This window comes from Nycticebus coucang, chromosome 12, assembly GCF_027406575.1.
Source record: "Nycticebus coucang isolate mNycCou1 chromosome 12, mNycCou1.pri, whole genome shotgun sequence".
Classification (NCBI taxonomy): domain Eukaryota; kingdom Metazoa; phylum Chordata; class Mammalia; order Primates; family Lorisidae; genus Nycticebus; species Nycticebus coucang.
The window spans coordinates 73,327,626-73,350,292 of NC_069791.1; the positions used below are offsets into that span (position 1 = coordinate 73,327,626).

Genomic DNA, 22,667 nt, shown 5'->3' on the forward strand with positions numbered 1-22,667 from the left:
ACTGTAAGCTGCTCATTTTCCTTGGAATTTTACTTATGGGAATTCTTTGAAGCCTAATGGAGGCAGGTTCCTCCAGAGAGAATTGGCATTTGCTTCCATTGAGATCACTCTAAATTAAATTCTCAGTTGAAGGTTTTGTGAATTCTGGGCAGATCCCCTTGGGGATTGGCTTATGGGTCCTATTCTCAGCAGCAGTTTTTCCCTCTCTAATCATAGCAGTAATTTGAAGCTGTGGACTTTATTCACAGTCCTCAGGGGAGACTTCCTCCATGCAAGAGTGCCAGTGTGTGTGTTATTTACCTTTACTTCTCTGCACCAGTGGGGCAGTCTTTTGGCTCTTCCATGAGACTCCTCAACTTCCGTGAGCCAGAATCCTGCCTCCATGTGGCTATTGAGGCCTAGAAAATCAAAGCACAATTCACCTGGTGTGGCACAGCTCACCCCATTATTCCAGATAAGTGGAGTATCTGTATTTATTCAGTTCATGACCTAAGGATTTTTAACTCTGTGGCTAACCTATTAAATGCCTTCAAAAAGAAGTTTTAATATTTTACTCAGTATTTTTAGTAGTTTTCAGTGGGAAGATCAATCCAGGTATCTAGCCTGCTTTGTTACCCAAAATGGAATTCCTTTAGGTCTTTCTTCCTGTGTAGTTCTGTCTCTTACCTTTGCGTAAGCATTTCTGGAAGTTAGGACCATCTTTTGCTTGTTGATCCCAGTGTATTTTTATTTTAAGTATAGTTAGTAATATTTTTTCTCCTTTTTTTCTGTACTTTCCAATTTTTCTATAATGAATTTTTCTATAAGTATTACAGAAAAATTAATAAAATAATTTTAAAATGTATTTTTCTGTAAGTATTATAGAAAAATTAATAAAATGTTCTTGTTCATAGAAAATTAAAGCCTTATGAATATACTGCCATGTCTGGCATTGATTCGTTACCTCCTTTTGGTGCCTTTTCAGGCATGTTCAATGTGGTTCCTTTATTCTACTCTGGAAAATACAGATGGCACTTAAAAGAAAATATGGAAGTCAAAACTCAATGGGAGCCACAGCTATTCAGTTTAAGGGTTCTTTATGCTCCCATTTCCCTCCTTTTTTGTGAATGGCTGGGAGTTGCCAATATCACTCTGCTAATTTTCCTTCTTTCCAGGCACCCAGGACAGCAGGGGACCTGGATGCATGAGCAGGCACCATGGGAAGGCATCTTCTGCCACCAGCTAGGATTGGTCCCATTTCAGATCCCTTACCTATCATAGTCTAGATGCCTTTAGTCTGTTGGAATCCATCTGGAGGTGGGTTCTCTATATTGTGCTCAGAGAAACGTAAGGAAACAGCCCATAGCCAGACTATGATTGCTAAGGGTAGGCAAGTTATAATTCTTTTATATATTTTTTTATTTTTATTGTTTGGGATTCATTGAGGGTACAAAGAATTAGGTTACCTGATTGCATTTGTTAGATAAAGTCCCTCTTATAATTGTGTCCTGCCCCCAAGAGGTCTGCTATACTCTGTAACTCCCATCCCCCTCTTCCTCCCCTCTCTCCACTTGCTCATTCCCCTACCCTACTCCTTGTATTAGCTCATCTACCTTCTTATTAGTGTTGAATACATTGGATTCTTGCTTCTCCGTTCTTGTGATGCTTTACTAAGAAGAATGTGTCCACCTACATCCAGGTTATAAAAGATGTAAAGTCTCCATCATTTTTAGTGGCTGAATAGTATTCCATGGTGTACATATACCATAGCTCGTTAATCCATTCCCAGGTTGGTGGGATTTAGTCTCTTTCCACATTTTGGCAATTGTAAATTGAGCTGTGATAAACAGTCTAGTGCAAATGTCCTTATAATAAAAGGATTTTCTTTTTCTTCTGGGTAGATGCCCAGTAAGGGGATTGCATGATCAAATGGGAGGTCTAATTTGAGTTCTTTGAGGATTCTGCATACTTACTTCCAAAAAGGTATTAGTTTGGAGTCCCACCAGCAGTGTAAAAGTGTTCCCTTCTCTCTATATCCACGCCAGCATCCTCAGCTTTGAGACTTTGTGATATGGGCTATTCTCACTGGGGTTATGCGATATCTCAGGATAGTTTTGATTTGCATTTCTGTGATGATTAGGGACAATAAGCATTTTTTCATATTTGTTAGCCATTCATCTGTCTTCTTTAGAGAAGGTTCTGTTCATGTCTCTTGCCCAATGACATATGGGATTGTTGGGTCTTTTTTTGTTGATTAATTTCAGTTCTCTATAGATCCTAATTATCAAGCTTTGTCCAATTCATAATATGCAAATATCCTTTCCCATTCTGAAGGTTGTCTATTTTCTTTGGTTGTTGTTCCCTTAGCTGTACAGAAGCTTTTCAATTTAATTAAGTTCCATTTGTTTATTTTTGTTGTTGTTGCAATTGCCACGGAAGTCTTCTTCATAAAATCTCTCCCTAGGACAATATCTTCAACTGTTTTCCCCACACTTTCTTTGAAGATTTTTATTGTTTCATGCCATAGATTTAAATCTTTTCTCCATCTTGAATCAATTTTTGTAAGTGGTGAGAGGTGCGGGTCAAGTTTCAGTCTTTTCCATGTGGTTTTCAGCTCTCCCAATACCATTTATTGAATAAGGATTCTTTCCCCCCACTGTATGTTCTTGTTTGGTTTATCAAAGATAAGGTAGCTATAAAATGTTAGTTTCTATTTGGTTACTATTTGGTTCCAAATGTCAGTGTCTCTATTTTTGTGCCAATACTATCCGTTTTGATCACTATAGCCTTATAATACAGCCGAAAGTCTGGTCGGGTGATACCCCAGCTTTGTTTTTATCTAAAAATTGCCTTGGCTAGGGCAGCACCTGTGGCTCAAAGGAGTAGGGCACCAGCCCCCTATACTGGCAGTGGCGGGTTCAAACCCAGCCCCGGCCAAAAAAAAAAAAAAAAGAATTGCCTTGGCTATATGGGGTTTCTTCTGGTTCCATACAAAGCGAAGAATTATTTTTTCCAATTCTTGGAAGTCTGATGATGGAAATTAATGGAGATTGCATTGAATCTGTATTGCTTTGGGTAGCATAGACATTTTCACAATTTGATTTTTCCCAGCCATGAACATGGTGTGTTATTCCATTTGTTAATATCTTCTGCTATTTCTTTTCTTAGGGTTTTGTAGTTTTATTTGTAGAGGTCCTTCACCTCTTTTGTTATGTATATTCCTAGGCATTTCGTTTTTTGTTTTGTTTTTTTTTTTGAAGCTATTGTGAAGGGAATTGTGTCCTTGATTAGCTTCTCATCTTGGCTGTTATTGGCATATAGAAAGGCTACTGATTTGTGGACATTGATTTTGTATCCTGAGACATTGCTATATTTTTTGATCACTTCCAGGAGTCTTGTGGTTGAATCTTTGGGGTTCTCTAAGTAAAAGATCATATCGTCAGCAAAGAGTGAGAGTTTGACCTCCTCTGCTCTCATTTGGATGCCCTTCATTTCCTTCTCTTGCCTGATGGTATTGGCTAGAAATTTCAGCACTATGTTGAATAGTAGTGGTGAAAGAGGACAACCTTGTCTGGTTCCAATTCTAAGTGGAAAAGCTTTCAGTTTTACTCCATTCAGTATAATATTAGCTATGGGTTTATTATAGATGGTTTCAATCAGATTAAGAAATGTGCCACCTATGCCTGTGTTCTTAAGTGTTCTGATTAGAAAAGGATGCGAGGCTTGGCACCCATAGCACAGTGGTTACTGTTCTGGCCACATATACTGAGGCTGGTGAGTTCAAACCCAGCTCAGGCCAGCTAAACAATGAGAACTACAACAAGAAAAATAGCTGGGCATTGTGGCAAGCGCCTATAGTCCCAGCTAGTTGGGAGGCTGAGGCAAGAGAATCCCTTAACAAAGATTTATGGCACTCTATCAAGGGCAACATAGTGAGACTCTGCCTCAAAAGAAAAAAAAGTAGAAAAGGATGCTGTATATTATCAAATGCTTTTTCTGCATCTATTGAGAGGATCGTATGTTCTTTGTTTTTGCTTCTGTTGATACGGTGAATTACGTTTATGGACTTGTGTATGTTGAACCCGCTTTGCATCTCTGGGCTAAAACCTACTTGATCATGATGAGTGATTTTTTTTAATGCGTATCTGTAATCTATGGCTAATATTTATTGAGAATTTTTGCATCTATATTCCTTAGTGAAATTGGTCTGAAATTCTCCTTGTTAGTTGGGTCTTTTCCTGGTTTTGTATCAGGGTGATGTTTGCTTCATAGAGCATGTTCGAGAAGATTCCTTCCTTCTCAATTTTTTGGAATAATTTTTGCAGTATGGGTATAAACTCTTCTTTGAAGTTTTGATAGAATTCTGGTGTGAAGCCATCTGGATCATAGCATTTATTTGTTGGGAAATGTTTTATTGTTTCTTCAATCTCAGTTCTTGAAATCAGTCTGTTCAAGAGATCTATTTCTTATTTATTAAGTCCAGGGAGAGGGTATGATTCCAGGTATTGATCTGTTTCCTCCACATTGTCAAATTTCTCATAGAGTTTCTTGTAGTACTCAGAGATGATCTCTTGTATCTCTATAGCATCTGTTGTTATTTCCCCTTTATCATTTCTGATTGAGTTTATTAGAGATTTTACTTTTCTGTTTCTAGTTAATCTGGCCAAAGGTTTATCAATTTTATTAGTTTTTTCAAAAAACAATTTTTTGTTTTGTTAATTTTCTGAATGATGATTTTGTTTTCAATTTCATTAATCTCTGATTTAATTTTGGTTATTTCTTTTCTTCTGCTGGGCTTGGGATTAAATTTTTCTTTTTCAAATTCCATAAGATGGTTCATGAGTTTGTTGATGTACTCTCTTTCTGTTTTTTGAATATAGGCATCTAATGTGATAAATTTCCCTCTTAAGCCTGCTTTTGCTGTATCCCACAGATTTTGATAACTTGCGTTTTCATTGTTGTCATGTTTGAGGAATTTAACAATTTCCTCTTTTATGTATTCCTGAACCCAGCTATCATTCAGCATAAGGTTGTTTAATTTCCAAATCTTTGTGTGGGGATCAATGTTTTTGTTGGAATATAGGTCTACCTTTATTGCCTTATGGTATTAGAAGATACAAGGTATAATTTCTATTCTTTTAATTTTGCTGAGGTTTGATTTGTATCCTAGGATGTGGTCAATTTTGGTGTATGGACCATGGGCTGATGAGAAAAATGTATATTCTTTAACTTTGGGATGGTGTGTTCTATATATGTCTATTCCATTTGTTCTAAGGTCATATTTAAGTTCTTTGTATCTTTGTTTAGTTTCTGTTTAGAGGATCTGTCCAGTTCTGTCAGAGGGGTTTAAAGTTCCCAACTGTTATGGTGTTATGGAATATCATATTGCTCAGACCCATCAAAGTCTGTTTCATAAATCTAGGAGCATTTAAGTTGGGTGCATAAATATTTAAAATTGAAATCTCTTTTTGTTGTATTGATCCTTTGACCAGTATAAAGTATCCATCTTTGTCTTTCTTAACTTTAGTTGCTTTGAATCCACTTGAATCTGAAAATAAGATTGTAACCCCTCCTTTCTTTTGATTTCTATTTGCTTGAAAAAGGCTGTTTTCCATCCCTTAACCCTGGGTCTTAATTTGTCCTTCAAGGCTAGGTGCATCTCCTGAAGACAGCATATCCATGGCTTGTACTTTTTTCTCCAATCAGCCATTTTGTGCCTCTTCAGTGGTGAATTCAATCCATTAACATTTATTGAGAGAATTGATAAGTGTGGTGACTTTAGAGTCTGTTGTGTAGTTTTATCCTTTGCGCCATTGTGGACGCTAAGTTTTAAACTTTAGCTTCTGGGTGTTTACTTTGTTGGTGGTCCATTATTATGGTCAATGTTGAGAATAGGAGACTTTCAATTCTTAAATAAGAAGGCTTGTTCAAAATTTATCCTTGAGCTCAGTGTTTGAGCTCATGCCTATAATCCTAATACTCTGGGAGTCCAAGGCAGGTGGATCACTTGAGTTCAGGAGTTTGAGACCCTGTCTGTACTAAAAACAGAAAATCCAGCTGAGCGTTGTTACAAGGCCTGTAGTCCTATGTACCGGAGAGGCTGAGGCAAGAAGATTGCTCAAGACCAAGAGTTCAAGATTGCTATGAGCTGTGATGCCACAGCACGCTACCCAGGGTGACAGAGTAAGACTCTTATCTCAAAAAAATTGTTTTATTTTTATCCTAATGGATTCCTTTTATACACAAAGAATTCCTTTTGTCCTTTTACAGCACATTTGTACACAAGAGTACTATAAAAATGTTCATGGAGCCATAGTTTATGAGAACAAAAATTTCCACTAATTTGAATTTATTTAGTCAGTTCAATAAATTATAATAATATTAATAGCTACATGGGACAGTCACTAAAAATTATGATGTAGAAGAAAGTTTAAGAAGATGGGAAAAGTTGTAATATATTAAATAAAATAAGGAGATTGATTCTGTTTTATATTTAAGAATAAAGGTAGAGCCTGAGGGATTTTGGGGGAGTGAAACTATTCTGAGTGCTACTGTAATGGTGGATGCATATCCTTATACATTTGCCAAAACCCACACAGACTGTCAACACCAAGAGTGAACCTACTATAACTTAGACTGTGTAATAATGACATGTCAATGTCAGTTCATTAATTATAACAAATGTACCACTCTGGGAAGTGGATATTGATAGTCAAGGAAGTTGTTTGTGTTTGGGGCAGGGCAGGTGGTAAATGGTACTCTCTCTACATTCTGCTCAGTTTTAGTATAAACCTATAATTGCTCTTAAAATAATTTATTTAAACTGAAAAAATTAAATTAAATGAAAGAAAGGGTAGGTTATACCCCTAAATTGTTAGCCATCAGTACATCTGGTGATTACGTTAAGGCTCATTTGTTTGTATGTATGCTTTTTTATATTTTCCAAATTTTTTTAAATGGACATTTGTTATCTTCATAATCAGAAAAAGATTCTTTACCGAAGAGGTCCCGGCTGTGGGTCTGTGAACCCACACATCCTTCATGTTGATGCTCTGCTTTCTTTCCTTTTCCTGAAAGGGGCACCTGAGTGAGGGGTATGGCCAGCTTTGCAGCATCTACCTCAAACTGCTGAGAACGAAGATGGAGTACCACACCAAAGTGAGTCTTGGTGGGCGATTCTGTTACCACCTCTGCTTCCACCCTAAACCTCACCTAAGCCATACCTCTCTGGACAGTCTTAGGGGTCTTTCAGGTAACAGACAGCCTGGATTCTCAGGGAGTATGTGAAGCACATTCCAGCTGTGTAGGGGGAAAACTGGTCAGGCCTCTGGGGTGTGGCATGGCCTGGGATTTTGGCCTGTGTCTCCTGTACCTTTTGGTCCCCCTTTTACATCTAGAAGAGGAATTATATCTACTAAATTGCCTTATAATGTTACGGAAGCACTGATTTTTACTATTAATATAAACAATTCCTGCAATTTCTATACATGAGTTTCCACACAGAACCTTCTTTTAATCAATATATAACTTTGGTCAGTAAGTATTTCTCATACACCTAATCTGTATAAAACTGTGTGATCAGTACTAACAGGGATATAAAAATGGGCTGGGCCTGGAGGTTCACATCTGTAATCCCAGTGCTTTGGGAGACTGAGGTGGCACGATCGCTTGAGATCAAGAGTTCAAAACCAGCTTGGGCAAAATAGTGAGACCCTGTCTCTATAAAAAATAAAATAGGGTGGTGCCTGTGGTTTCGTGGGTAGGGCACCGGCTCTATATACTGAGGATGGAGGATTCGGACCCGGCCCTGGTCAAACTGCAACAAAAAAATAGCCAGGCATTGTGGCGGGCGCCTATAGTCCCACCTACTCAGGAGGCTGAGGCAAGAGAATCATCTAAGCCCAGGAATTGGAGGTTGCTGTGAGCTGTGACACCACAGCACCCTACCAAGGGCAACAAAGTGAAACTCTGTCTCAAAAAAATAAATTAATTAATTAATTAAATTAAATAATCAGCTGGGAATGGGGTCAGGTGTAGTGGCTCATGCCTGTAATCCTAATCACTCTGAGAGGCTGAGGCAGGAGGATCACTTAAGCTTAGGAATTCCAGACCAACCTGGTCCCCATCTCTACTAAAAACAGAATGCTGGGGTGGTGCCTGTGGCTCAACGGAGTAGGGCGCCAGCCCCATATGCCGGAGGTGGCGGGTTCAAACCCAGCCCTAGCCCAAAACTGCAAAAAAAACAAAAACAAAACAGAATGCTTAGCCAGGCATTGTGGTGGGCACCTGTAGTCTCAGCTACTCCAGAGGCTAAAGCAGGAAAATACTGAACCCAGAAGTTTAAGGCTGCAGTGAGCTATGATCACACCGCTTTACTCCAGCCTAGGCAACACAGCAAGAAGTAAAAGTTGTCTGCATTGGAGAAGTTAACAGATTTGTAGGGGAGAGTGTGCATGTACACACTCTCAGTAGCCGTGTGCACAGCTGTTATCTGTGCCTATGGAGAGGTGCCCGGGATGTTCTGAAGTGATAGAGGGTCGTGAAGTCAGGAAGGGCAAAGTGAAAGTGGACTTTAAGGCATGGATATGGTATAGCTAGGAGGGTGGGGAGGAAGAAGGATGCTCTAGGAGGGAGAGGAAACAGCCTGGGTTACGAAGCTGCCAGTAGAAATGGGGCAGGGAAGAGACTGAAGAAGTGGCACAATGTAGTGTCTTTATCTCTGTTATCTTTCATGTACTTGAAGGGTAGCTTTGATTCATTGATACTTCTACTATTAAACCTTTTATGGATATAATTTGATATTCACAACAACCATGCAAAAAGGTATAATTATTCAGTATATCATAGGAAAATGAAATTTGGAGATTAGTTGGATCCCTTGCCTGAGTCTCATAGAAAGTGGAGGATTTGAACACAGGGCTGCTTGGTGCTGATGCTGTGCTATGTCCAGTGGCTGCTCTTACTTCCTCAGTGTGCCCTTGAGTGCTTGTCATGGGCCAGGCGGGGTTAGGTGCTGAAAACAGAAAGGTAAATCAACTTTGTCTCTGCCTTTGGGAGTTTTACAGTTTGGTTAGGAGAGAGGTAGCAGAAGAAGAGAAGATGAATGTGAGCAGGGCTACAATTAGGAGAAGCAGAGGTGGCACAGAGAATTTAAGGGCGTCTAATCCAGATTGGGGTCCAGATGGAGACCCTTGTGTTTGGCCACTACAGATGGCAGAGGCATGGAGTGACACGAGCTCAATCTGAGCGCATTCTGGTTGTCTCGGCTGTATAATCCATCCCTCGAAAATTGAGTGGCTTAACACAGCCACTTTTTTTTTTTCTTTTGAGACAGAGCCTCAGGCTGTTGCCCTGGGTAGAGTGCCATGGCATCACAGCTCATAGCAACCTCCAACTCCTGGGCTCAAGCAAGTCTCCTGCCTCCACCTCCCAAATAGCTGGAACTATAGGCGCCTGCCACAACGCCCGGCTATTTTTTGGTTGCAGCCATTGTTGTTTGGCGGGCCCACCCTGGATCCGAACCTGCCAGCTCAGGTGTATGTGGCTGGCGCCTTAGCCGCTTTAGCCACAGGCGCCAAGCCAACACAGCCACTTTTATTAGCTCTCACACTTCCTGCTGGTCAGGAGTTCTGCAAAGACCTGGGTCCAGTCTTCTGGCTGGAAGACTCTTGCCCTGTTGCAGTCAGATGCTGGCTAGATCCAAAACTGTGGGGACTGCAGCAGAGCAGCCGGGGCTGCCCTAATAGGCAGTGGGAAGAGAGGAAGTGGCCACATGATGAAGGCCAGGAGAGCAGCTCAGGCAGAGGCACACTTAAGGGGGTGAGGCCAGGAGAGTTTGTGATCTTGTGGAACTAGTGATAGATCCATGTTAGTGTAAGACTCAAGCTAAGTGAAGAGTAACAGACGTGAAACTATCCCAGTCACAGAGGCCTCAGCACCTATCTGGGCAGTACTTTGGACTCTTCTGAACTTGATAGGGATCAGACCATCGGGCAGTGATGGCCCACTCTGCATCTCAGGTTGCTCTTCCTGGGGACATGGAGGAAGGGGAGAAGAGAGATCCAGGCTGCCAGTATGGACAATGATGAGAGCCAGAATTAGGACAGTTATCCTCAGGACAGACAGAAGGCTGGGTACTGCCCAGAGATTGGCAGGAAGGGAGAGGGAGCAGTAACCAGAGGGGCCACAGAGTCCGTGAGAAAGACCTGGGTGACAAGAAGAAGGACATGAGCAGAGAGAAGAGGCTGACAGTCAAGATGCCTGGGGCTAGTGGGCTCCAAGAAGATGGAGAACAGGTGTCTTCCCAGCACCCAGCCCAGAACAGGTGCTCAATCAGGATTTGTCAAATGAATGTCATAGTGAACCAGAACCTGGATGGGCTCTAACTGCATAGGAAGGGCTGGTCCTGAGTGAAGAAAGAGGCTCCAGAGGAAAGGAAGCACATGGATCTGTGCAGAGCCGGGAGGGGTATGGGAGGCAGCATGCTGAGGCCACTGCCATGTGAAGATGGAAGGTCGTGTGCTGAGGGTGATTGGCATGGGAATTGGACAACATGTTTGAAAGTAAAAGTCACCCATGAAGGGCAGCTGGTCAGGGACAATGGCAGGGGTGTTAAAGGCACTATTATGGACTGAATGTACCCTCCACCAAATTTACATGTTGAAATCCTAACCCCCAATGTGATGGGATTGGAGCCATAGGTCATGAGGGTAGAGGCTCATAAATGAGATTAGTGCCCCAGTAAGAAGGGGTAAGAGAGAGCTTGCTGCTTCCCCCTTTCTGCCATGTGAGGGACATAACCAAGAACCGAATATGCCAGCACCGTGATCTTGGCCTTCCTGGCCTCCAAGACTATGAGACATCAGTGCCTGGATCTGTGGTATTTTGTTACAGCTGCCTGAGCTAACTGGGACAGACACTAAAGCCAAAGGGCATGAGCAGAGAGTGACATCAGCTGTGAGTCCTCTGGGGACGTTTAGCAGCTGACCCTGAATGCATACTATGTGACAAGGACCCAGGCTCTTCAGGTCTTCACAGCAGGGTGGTGGAAAGGAGGGCAGGAGTGGAGGGTGGGACTGAGCCAGAAGTCCAGACTCAGCCAAAAAGTCAATGTAGCCAGAGAGACTAGAGAGTGGACATAGGAAGGGACTGGCTGTCTCTAGGACAGTGGAGCATGAGGTCAGGAGAGGACTGGAACAGCAGAGGCCTGGAGGTTGTAGCCAGAGAGTGGATGCTGGAGTGAAGGACGCTGTGCAGGGCATTTCTAGGTGGTGGCAGGGTCCAGGGTAGGCACACATAGCCAGAGGTGGAATAGAGGCCAGGGTGCTGAAATTGAGCAGGTCAGAGGTTATAATCCCACAGTACAGGGCCTGTGGCTGGGGCAGAGGAAGACTGGTATAAGTGCCAGGGACTTGGGTGAATGCCAAGAAGTGACCAGGAGATGGCAGGTCCCAGGGATGAGGAGATAGAAAGGGGGAATAATTGAATCCCCCCAAACAAGAGCCATTTCATGTAGAGAAACAGCTGGACCTAAAAGTGCAGACCACACTTTCCAGCCTATGGTAAATGGGGTTGTGGAAAAACCCGAAGTGGAACGCCCATCACTGCATTGTCCTTTTGGGACAGGTGAGAGATTGAGTCTACAGGCTTCCCTGAAATTCTGAGGGAGCAGTGGGGTGGGAGATAGAGCTCATGAGACACCATGAGGACAGTAGTGAAAGGAAGGCGGTGACAAGTGTGTCAGTGGAGACCTGTGTTTGGCCACTACAGATGGCAGAGGTGTGGAGGGGTGCCATGTGGAACTCTGGAATCCTGGATCCAAGTCCACCAGCCTCAGAGGCCTTGGCACCTTGGAGCACAGGAGCCAAGTCTGCAGTGGGCATTTCCTAGCAGGGGGTGGCATGTTACCACAGCCCCAAGACCTGGGGGTATTGGGGGTCAGAATCATGAACCCTGAGCTCTAGATCTGCTCTTCCCTTTGACCCTGACCTTCCCTGCCCCTTGGCAGCCCCCAGCATGGAGCTGTAGGACACAAAGGTAAAAGGCATCCAAGTGTTGAAGGTGTGAGGAAAGGGGGGGCAGGGGAGGTGGGGGGGACACAGGCAAATCATCAAAAGAGGTCAAGGGTTTACGGTTAAGCAGTTTAGATGCCATCGTTATCTTTTGTGCGCCTGGCATAGGCAGGTGAGTCCACGGCTGAAATTGCTTGGATTAATTGTGAAAAGGTCACCATGCTAGACAGTGTCCAACCTATAGAAACTTTCAAGTCTTTGTAGGAACCTATGCTAAGCTCTCCTGAGGAAAATAATGCTCACAAGTCAGTTGCTGGCCTCGCTGAGAGAAGTGCCTGAGTGAGCTCTGCACTCTGCTCATCTCCACCTCCAAGCACCTGTCTGTGTAGCATCCAGTACTGTAGATGAGTTTCCTTCTGCACCTGGAAGCCGCATTTTTTCAAGTTCAACTTCAGCTTCTTAACTATATTACCTTTAACCAAATGCGGTTTCAATTCTAAAATGGAATTAATTATTCTACCTCATGGACTGCTGTGAGGATTAAATAAGACCATAAGGCCTCTTGCAGGGTGCTGGGCAGGTATCGCCTGCCTCTCACGCCTCCCCTGCTGTGGTCCCCAGGATGCTCAAAGGCTCCCTGCACTACCAACTTTATGATCCTAGCTCTCTACTTTCCCACCCATTTAGAGTCACCGGGATGGCACATTAAAACACAGCTCACTGGGCCCATATCCAGAGTTTTAGAATCAATAGGTATGGGGTGAGGCCCTTGAGTTTGCATTTCTACCAAGTAAGTCCCCAGGTGATGCCAATGCGGCTGGTCTCAGGCCTGTACCTGTAGAACCACTGCTGGAGATTTGAGGTGAGATAGAACAGAAATGGTGGACACCCACCCCCCAGCATTTTTACCTCAGGGTTTACATCTTCAGAACCTAAATCTCACTCTGGGATTTGAAAGCCCTCTGATGGAATGGCCACTCATCTTTCTGGGGTTACCACACAGATGTAGAGATAATGATGTAGATACTTGGCAATGGTTAATGATATCAAACAACTTCTCTTGACTTTGGAGTGTACTATGTAAATTGTTCCCACCAGCAGGTTTCTTCTGCTACTTACACTCTTCAAAAGCTAATATGAGAATGGGTTTGTCTCCACTGGACTCATAGCAGCAGCTTCAAGAAGTGGCAAAGATGCCACACCTTCTGGGGGCAAGACATGATCGCAAGAGGGACTTTACCTAACAAATGCAATCAGTGTAACCTGGCTTATTGTACCCTCAATGAATCCCCAACAATAAAAAAATAAAAAGAAAAAAAAAAGAAGTGGCAGAGGACAGTAGGAAGTCTGAGTAGGGTTCAGAATGCACCAGGGCTAAATCATTATCCCACTGCCTCACATATCATGGGTGACTAAGACAGTGGTTCTCAACCTGTGGGTCGCGACCCCTTTTTAACAATGAAAGTACATTGCAGCATTAGGAAGATAGAGAACCACTGGACTAAGAGGTGACCACTGTCACATGCTGAGCCTAGTGCACTGTGGGAAAGCATCTTTAGAAGAACGATGCAGATTCTAAGAGAGGAGCCCTCTCCTGGCTCTGAGGGGTGGGCTGGAGCCTTCACCTCTGATAACGGCTAGGGGGTATTCTTTGCTGTGACCCAATCGAGGGATGTGAGGAGTGTGAACTGACACTGTCTCCCCAGGAAGAGTATGGGGACCCACAGGAGAATAAGCCACACATGCACAGTCTGACCTGCAGCTACCCAAGCTCAATGTCCCAGGGGTGTGCTTGGTAGAGAGCTCGTAATGTGCCCTGTTGTAACTTCCTCTACCTCTCTTCCAGAATCCCAGGTTCCCAGGCAACCTACAGATGAGTGACCGACAGCTGGATGAGGCAGGAGAAAGTGATGTTAACAACTTGTAAGTGGCTGCCCTTATGCTCTGGGCCCAGTGGGAAAGAAAGCTTTTGTAGATGCCGTCACTTCTTACTAGGGTCATAGAGGGCCCAATGGCAGGGGTAGTGGTGAGGGTGGGGACCAAAGTCCCTGGGGCCACTTAGTGCTGGTGCCTCATGCCGAACCTCTGCTGGGCTGTCTTGTAGCCCAAGGTTTCCCTCTCTGCCTCGCTCTCCCCCACCCACCAGCCCAACAATGGTACCTGTCCTCTCCCTTTGCCACTGTCACCATTGACTCTTTGCCTTGCTGGATCTTCAGCTGTCCTTAATACCCACTTGGTGGGGTCTGAGAATTGGAGCTGGGGTGTGTGTGTACACATACTTGTGTGTATGTGTGTGTGCATGTGCATTCCTGCATGCACTGGGACTGGAAGTAGCAGTGCAGAACTTGGGGAAGGGGCAAGTAACAGACTGACCTCAGGCTGTGGAATGTAACCTATCTCTCCTCTTGGGTCCAGTTTCCAGTTAACAGTAGAGATGTTTGACTACCTGGAGTGTGAACTAAACCTCTTCCAAACTGGTGAGTTTCCTCCCTCTCATCTGACTCAGGCTCTCCGGGAGTTGCCTCCTTCCCAGCCTTGTGCCCTGTTGGGACCAGCAGGCCTTAACCTCCTTTCTCCACGAGTTGTGCAGTGCAAGAGCAGGAAAATAGAGATGTTCACACCTCATCTCTGCTCTCTCCATTCCTCATGCAAAGAGAGCCCAAAGCTTCTGGGTATTCTCCAAAGCGGTTGTTTCATATCTGAGTAGAAAGACCACATTACCCCTCCCTGCTGGCCTCCCTCCAGAAGCCGGCCTCTAAGAGCTCAAAGAAAAATCATACCTTTTTTTTTAAGGCAAGCATGAAACAGGTGACCTCTGAACTAGGAGATAGGCCTGATCCAAGTCATACTTCTTAGACAGCCATGGGACTGTGACCACAGTCCTGACCAACCATTTGGCCTAATCCTGCCTGTTATTCAGCACTGAGTAGCTTCAAGGGCATAATTTCTACTCAGAAGGAAGGACTTGTATCTGCTATCACACGGCAGCCATGGGAATGAGCTGGTGAAGTTGGGTTGTCACCAACCCATGTGAGAAGCCCATGGAGTTCCACTTTGCTAGCAGGGGGCGTTGGCCACACTTCCAGGGTCCCTTCTGCTGGGATTCCTGTCCTGGTGCCTCCAGACCATAATCCCTGGTGCTTCCCAGAAAAGTCTTAGCTAGTCCCTTCTCTCTAGTGTCTCTCCTACAAGCTCCCTGCCTTTCTCTGGGAGACACAAGAGCAATGAATGTTCTAAGACTTAAGGCGTCCCATAGTAAGCATCCAGCTCTGAGAAGGGGTGGTCCACACTGCAGGTATTTACACACAAGTTTGGCGGCAGGGACCACCCTTGGGGATAGGACTCCCTCACCCTGAATTGCAGCTTTCCCCATTGTGTTCATCAAATGCTTATTGCTGCTGGCCTATTCATTTCCAGAATGTTCTGTTCCAGGCTATACCAGGCCTATAACAAGGCAACAAATTTCTTAATACTTTTTTTCAGATTAATGTAAGGGTACATACTATTAGGTTACATACATTGTCATTACATTAATATTAGGTTGCATATGTTGTTTGTGTTTGTTAGGTAAAGTCCTAGTTGTAGTTGAGTCCTTCACCCAGGAAATGTGCCATATACTCCTACATTGTGCCTGTTAGGTGAGAGCTTACCAACTCCCCCTTTTCTCCCTTCTCCTCTTCATCCTGAATTTAATTGTGTATTTCTCTTGTGTGGGTTTGTAACCAAAATCTCACTCTGTTGCCCAGGCTGGAGTGCAGTGATATCATCATAGCTCACTCCAACCTCAGACTTTCAGGCTGAAGCAGTCTTTCTGTCTCAGCCTCTCAGGTAGCTGGGACTAGAGGCATGCACCACCGTACTCCGCTATTTTTTCAACTTTTTGTAGAGATGGGGGTCTTGCTTTATACCTAGGCTGGTCTTGAACTCCGGTATTCCCACCATGGTCTTCCAAAGTTCTGGGATTACAGGCATGAGCCACTGCATCCTTAATACTTTGACCAATCAGTTGAGTATAAGATGTGGTCAGAGAGACACAAGAAATAATAGGAAACTGTTGTTTGTGGGAGAAGGAATGTACTCAGCTGCCTAGTCACCTATTTGAGCAGGGCCTTTTACAAAACTCAGGAGAAATGTAGAAATAAAATACAACATAGTGTCTGCCCTTTCAGCCTAGCCAGGTTGAGGGAAGTGGTACTTTTTTTGCATTAGAAATATTGGCATGAAAGTGTATGAACATGTGCTTGATTGGGCTTGAGTGAAATGTAGACTTACTGCTATTTGCAGGTGTTGCACACAAAGCACTCCTTTATAAGAAAGATCATAAAAATACATAAGATAGAAAATATTTGGAGATTACTTATCTGAAAGCCTTGCTTTCTTAGACGCAGTTCTCATATTACACCTGTTAGTAACTTTCTAGTGTAATTACACTTCAGCACTTCAGAGAAGAGGAGGTGAGGCAGAGAATGCCGGCCAGCGGGTACAAATGCAGCAGGCGTTACACGTGCAGCGTTCCTTTTACAGTTGTCTGCTCCTCCTGATTACAGCAGGTCTGGTTTCCATGCTTATTTCCACAATGCTTATCGTAAGTTTTTGTGATTGAGAAGTTATCTGCCTCGTCAGACTTATTGAGGATCCGAGAGGGATGCATTTGTAAGGTGAACTGTGCAATCATCTAAATAGCAATAAACGGCATAGTAGGTTTGAAACAGACATGAATGGAGTTGTTCAGAGCTGATGCGTATGGAGAGCATTTTCACTATTGCTGAATGTGAATGATCAGAAAGAAGATATTTTTCTATCACTGTAACAGAATTCCGATATTTCTTACACAATTCAAATGATTACCTATAACCTATATCAGCTATGTTTTCTTGGTATCATATTGTAAAACATAGCTTTTCAAAATGTTTATCACAGAGTATATGTGACATTAATATGCCTAATGATTAAAATTTTAATGATAAAAAAAGAAAGTATATGAACAATCATTGTGGCTAACTTTCCATTATTTTCCTTTGGGTGGAAAGGACTTAGGTGGATAATTCAAACTTCATTTGTATTTAGCTTTGGAATGCAGGCATGAGTGATATTCTTGGAATTATGCTTACTGGGAAAATACAGCCTAGAAGTTGCAACTCAGCTGATCCCAGCTGTCACTCAACAGCTCTGGCCTTTTCTCAGAGCTGCTGCCTGCCTGGCAGGGGAGAGCAAGTCAAATGTTGGAAGCTTTGGGGCTGTCCTGCCAGCTCCTGACAGACAGGTAGACTGAGAGAGATGGTGACAACATCCAAAAGGATGTGAGAAGGCTGAGAGAATGAGTATGAGGTGCAGGTGCTCAGCTCAGTTGTCCTTTTGTCTTGCATCTCATGAGCCCTAGCCCTGGTTTTTATGCATTTTTGTTCTCTTACTATTATAACCTCAAGATGCCTGTCCCCAAATGAGAAGCCATGACCTGCTCATCTTTGAATTCCTTCTGTTCTAGCCCAGTGCCTGGTATATATAGCAAATGCTCAACAATGAAAGAATGATTCTGGCCAGGTGCATTGGCTCACACCTGGAATCTCAGCACTTTGAGGGGAAGCCAAGCCAGGAGGATCATTTGAGCCCAGGAGTTTGAGACCAGCCTGAGCAACATAGTGAGACCCTGAGCATCTCAACAAAAAATAGAAAAATTAGCCAGGTGTGGTGATGAGCACCTATAATCCCAGCTTCTTGGGAGCGTGAGCCAGGAGGATCTCTTGAGCTCAGGAGTCTGAGGTTGCAGTGAGCTGTGATGTATGATAATACCACTGTACTCCACCCTAGGTGATACAGTGAAACCCTATCTCTAAAAAAAGAAATGGAAGGGAAAGAAAAAGCGCTGCCTTTGGAAAAAAAAACAATGAAGAGATAAGGGAATAGAATTCATTGAATGTTGTCAGTTTCCAGCTTCAAGTCTGGGACTATTTGGGGTGAATTACTTTTAAAGTCTTCTGAAACAACGCTATCCCTGTTTAAACCCCAAGTCTTTGCATAAGTCCCTTTCATGGTCAAATGCATTGATTTGGAATCCAGAACCCTCTGTTCCATGTACACCCAACCATACAACATGCCCCAGGTGCCTACATTTGAGTACCACAAAAATCAAGAGAGCTGGTATGGAGTAAGTCCCTATCTGAGTCCTAGTCTGTGACCCTGTAGGGTTCTGACCAGTACCCTTGAAAAGGTGCCAACACTGTGGGAAACTTAGCAAATTACCCTTAGCATTTATTTTGAGGACTTGGTTTTCAAAGTGTCATCTCTAGACCAGCAGCAGCAGCAGCAGCAGCAGCAGCAGCATTACCCTGAGAACTTGTTAGAAAAGCAAATTCATGGGTCTCACGGCAGCAGACCTGCTGAATCAGAGTCTCTGGAGGTAGATGGAGCCTGGCACCCTATGTTTTAACAAGCACCCCAGGTATGCACTGCCCACAAGGTAGCCACTAGCCACAGGTAACTAGTTAAATTGATTACAATTAAATAACATTTAGAAGTCAGGTCCTCAGTTGCACTAGCCGTATTTCAGGAAGCCGCATGTCGTTAGCATACTAGACGGTCCATATGGAAAGTCATTTCCATCATTACAGAGTTCTTTTGGGTGATTCTTGTGCATGCTAAAGAAGAACATCTGGAGCACAGAGAGGTTAAGCTGCTTGTCCTCAGTCACACAGCTATAGGGTGACTGGGTGCCATGGGGCATTCCTGGAAGGCAGCAGGAGCCAGGCAGGCAGGGAGATGGAGTAGTCTATGGTTTCTTCCCAGAGCCAAGCACAAGGAATCCCTGTAGACTTGGGGACAGCTGCCTTGTGGTGACAGCTGCTTTTAATTTGTGTCAAGAAGAAAAGCTGCTTTTTAATTAGAACAGTTTGGGATTTTTTTTTTTTAGCTGCCAGACTAACTCACTTACGATTAATGCAGTCAGGGGAGGCAGGGCACACGCAGCCCTAGGCTTCCCTCTCGGCAGTTCCGCTCACAGAGAGACCTCAGGGAGAGTCATTTCATTGCCTATAGCACATGGAGTCTCCAGAAGCGGCAAGCAGCTGATACAAGAAGGAAAATCAGCCCTGGCAAGTGGTGTGAGCTCAGGGTCCATGGCCAGGCCTCCAGTTGTTTGACCTTGGAGGGAGGCAAGGGTTAATACAGAGGGGCCTCCAGAGCAAGAAACCAAGGGAGAGTGGAGGGCAATACTACTTCTTCTGTTGACCAGCTGCCCCAAGGACCACCCCCCTCAGCCTTCAGTCCTGACAGTGCATCCTGCTCCCTAACCTAGCCCCTTATTTTGCCCCTCATGGGCTTTCCTATTGTCCATCCTCCTCCTGGTGTCTCAGAACCCCTATAGCAAACCACGAGAAATCCACACATTTTCCGATCAATGTCTGATATTTTGAACAGGTTGGCTACTGCTACCACCAGATCAGTGCTTCCAAAGGCCAGGGATGACAGGGAAGTCTGGATCAGCTGTCTCTGCAGCCCCTTTTAATCCAGAAATTCTGATTCCCCGTAAAACAGAGGGCTCTCCTTTAATCAATAACCCAGCTCCTCATTCAATAAGAAAATCTAAAAGATGGTACGTTTATTCTATTTCTGCTCCAATTGGCTGCAAGTGATCTAGGAAGCCCCTCGAAGACTGGAAGGAAGAGATTCTTCTCTGTGTTCAGAGCTCCCCCAGGTTATGAGGAAAGCTCTATTTCTCTGGGCTGTTCCAGGGTCCCATATAAAGTAGAGCCTACCTAGTTCAAGGCTGGCAGAAGTGAAGGCACCTAATCGCTTGCCCTTCTTGGACATGTGGGCTCTCTAGTGGATTTTTTAACTCACCAGCAAAACCGCTTGTTGCCTTTGTTACCTTCAAGTTACTCATGTTTTGTTTCTTTACCTGTATAAGGGAAGCATCTTTACCTATCTCACAGGAGTGTTATAAGCGTTACGTGAATTAGATGTGATAATGTACACACAGAATAGGACCACATTCTACCCCTGCCTCTGCCCCTCTGAAGAGGTCACCTATAATTTCCTGGCCCCACGCTCTTTCTCCCCCTTTTCATTTCCTAGTGTTCAACTCCTTGGACATGTCACGCTCCGTGTCGGTGACAACAGCTGGGCAATGCCGCCTAGCACCACTGATCCAAGTCATATTGGACTGCAGCCACCTCTATGACTACACTGTCAAGCTTCTCTTCAAACTCCACTCCTGTGAGTATTCCAGCCCCAATCTTCTATGAGATTTGAGCAGAAGGACAATCCCAGCCTGAGGGTGTTCCTAGAGAAATACAGCCCCTCTCAGTGCCCTTGACGTCTTGCTTCTGCTCCGGAAGACCTTGGAGCTTCTGACCACTGTTCAAATAGAAGAACAGGGCCCTGGTGGTGCCTGTGGCTCAGTGGGTATGGTGCCAGCTCCATATACCGAGGGTGGTGGGTTCAAACCCAGCCCCTGCCAAACTGCAACAAAAAAATAGCCAGGCCTTGTGGCAGGTACCTGTAGTCTCAGTTACTCAGGGAGGCTGAGGCGAGAGAATCACCTAAGCCCAGGGGTTGGAGGTTGCTGTGAGCTATGTGACGCCACGGCACTCTACCAAGGGCGATAAAGTGAGACTTTGTCTCTATAAAAAAAAAAGAAGAAGAAGAACAGGGCCTAAGCTTCGGTGTGCCTGATAAAGCCTCTGGCTTGCAGTAGTTGTGTCCCAGGACGGTCCCCGCTATCTGCCTTTAGCTTGAGCACATCACCATTCATCAAATATGTCAAGTATTTTAGGAACTGCCAAATAGCAGACCTGGCCTAGGCCCACAGGAGCTAAGGCAGGTGGTTTCCAAACTAATCGTCAACATAAACCTTTTGTACAAATGGCATTTTACAGAGAGACATAAAATGTATAACAGCTGCTTCTTACCTAGCTCCAGATCCCAGGGTGCTCTTAGCAGAGTATTTTGGAAACTACTGGTTTTGCAGAAGTTCTTATATTTTCTTGTACTTCTTATTTAAAATGATGGGTGTGGGCCCTACTTCAGTAAATTAGGAGGTCTTCTAGAGTTCATTATCTTTGTATCCCCAGATAAATCTGATGTGAATGGTCCCTGGGCCATACTCCAGGGTGGTGGCCACCATGAAGGTTATACACATGCAGGACTTGTGGATGATGAGAAACCAAAGAAAATCAAGACCTGAGTGGATACTAGCAAGATTTTACAGCACAAAGGGGACAAGGATGCCCTACACTTTTACAAGCATAGGACAAGAGATACTCTATAATTGTGGTCATTGATAACTAATGAATGTGTTTATTTAGATAGGACAAGGGAAGTAGCATACTGATTAATCTAGGATGGTTTCATGGAAGGGAGATCGAAATTTGCTTTTCTGGGATTAGAAAGGCTTTGGAGCAAGTATGTGAGCCTGGAGGGAGCAGAAAGGTGGACTAAGTCCCGAGAGAAGGGCAGCAGCTGCCTAGAAGTGCTGAACACAGATGAACTCTGAATTGTTTCCACGATGCTATAGAACACAGATGCCCAGTAGAACATCACCACTATCTTCTTACAAGGTGGGAAGTTCAGAGAAGAGGCATGTAATTAAGTATTTGAGCTGACAGGTCTTTAAAGACAGGGCAATTCACAAGACCCACCTTGATTACCTCTGGACAGGGAAGCTGTGACCGGTAGGAGAGACATTCTATACAGTACATACTTTACTAAAAATAGACTTTTGTTTTAGAACTACAAGAAGTTACAAAGATAGTACAGAGAAAGGTGGACTAAGTCCCAAGAGAAGGGCAGCAGCTCTTCTCTTCTATTAATATATATATAACATACTATTATATATTAATTAATATATAATTAATTATTAATATATTAGCATAATATGTTTGTCACAACTAGTGAACCAGCACTGATACCTTATGATTAATAAAGTCCATAATTCTTGTGGATTTCCACAGTTTTAACCTAATATCCTTTTCTGTCCCCAGTCTCATTCAGGACACCTTATGACTTTCAGTTATCGTGTCATTCCTTAGGTTCCTCTTGACCACAAGCATTTCTCCGACATCCCTTGTTTTCGATGACCTTCATGGTTTTGACTGCTGGTCAGGTTTTTAGGTAGAATATCCCTTAATGTTTTTTTCCTGATGTTTTTCTCCTGATTTGACTGAGGCTAAGGGTTCTTGGGAGAAAGAACAAGGAGGTAAAGTACCATGTCCACCCACAGTCCACTTCTGCCATTTGGAATGATCGTGCTTTATATGTGTGCTCCCTGCTTTTACCAAATGAATGTTATCACCCATTTAAAAAATAACTAGAATTTAAATTTAAATAATAAAGCAAAAACTAAAAAGATTGCTGAGTTGTGATCTGTAGCTGAAATTTGTAGACTCACACTATCTTGGAGGTGAAAGGACCCCAGAGAACTGGCTGTGTGGGAGGAGGCTGGTCCTATGAGGTGGCTGCTTGAACAACATCATAGAGCTGGCTGGTGACCAAGATGGGACTGAATCTAAATCCCTTGAGTCTTAGTCCTGTGCTCTTTGCCTAACGACTGGCATCTTCTTGGGCAGGCTATGTGTATCTGTCCCAGGCTAACATCAGTCTGAGGAGCCTCAGCGTAAAACACAGCATTGCTGAGCATATAGCACCTGGGAGAGAACCACCACTCCAGGGCCTGCTGCCTGG

General features: G+C 43.9%; 1 protein-coding gene across 3 annotated transcripts in view; it reads left to right on the top strand.

Annotated features, from left to right (window-relative positions):
* HIP1 (huntingtin interacting protein 1) overlaps positions 1–22,667 on the top strand; it is a 175,144-nt gene that overhangs the window by 124,484 nt on the left and 27,993 nt on the right. For all 3 annotated transcript variants that reach the window (XM_053556195.1, XM_053556196.1, XM_053556197.1), the window contains exons 5-8: positions 7,057–7,137; positions 13,837–13,913; positions 14,406–14,467; positions 20,061–20,201. In XM_053556195.1, coding sequence (XP_053412170.1) covers positions 7,057–7,137; positions 13,837–13,913; positions 14,406–14,467; positions 20,061–20,201 — 361 coding nt within the window. The remainder of the gene's footprint in view (positions 1–7,056; positions 7,138–13,836; positions 13,914–14,405; positions 14,468–20,060; positions 20,202–22,667) is intronic.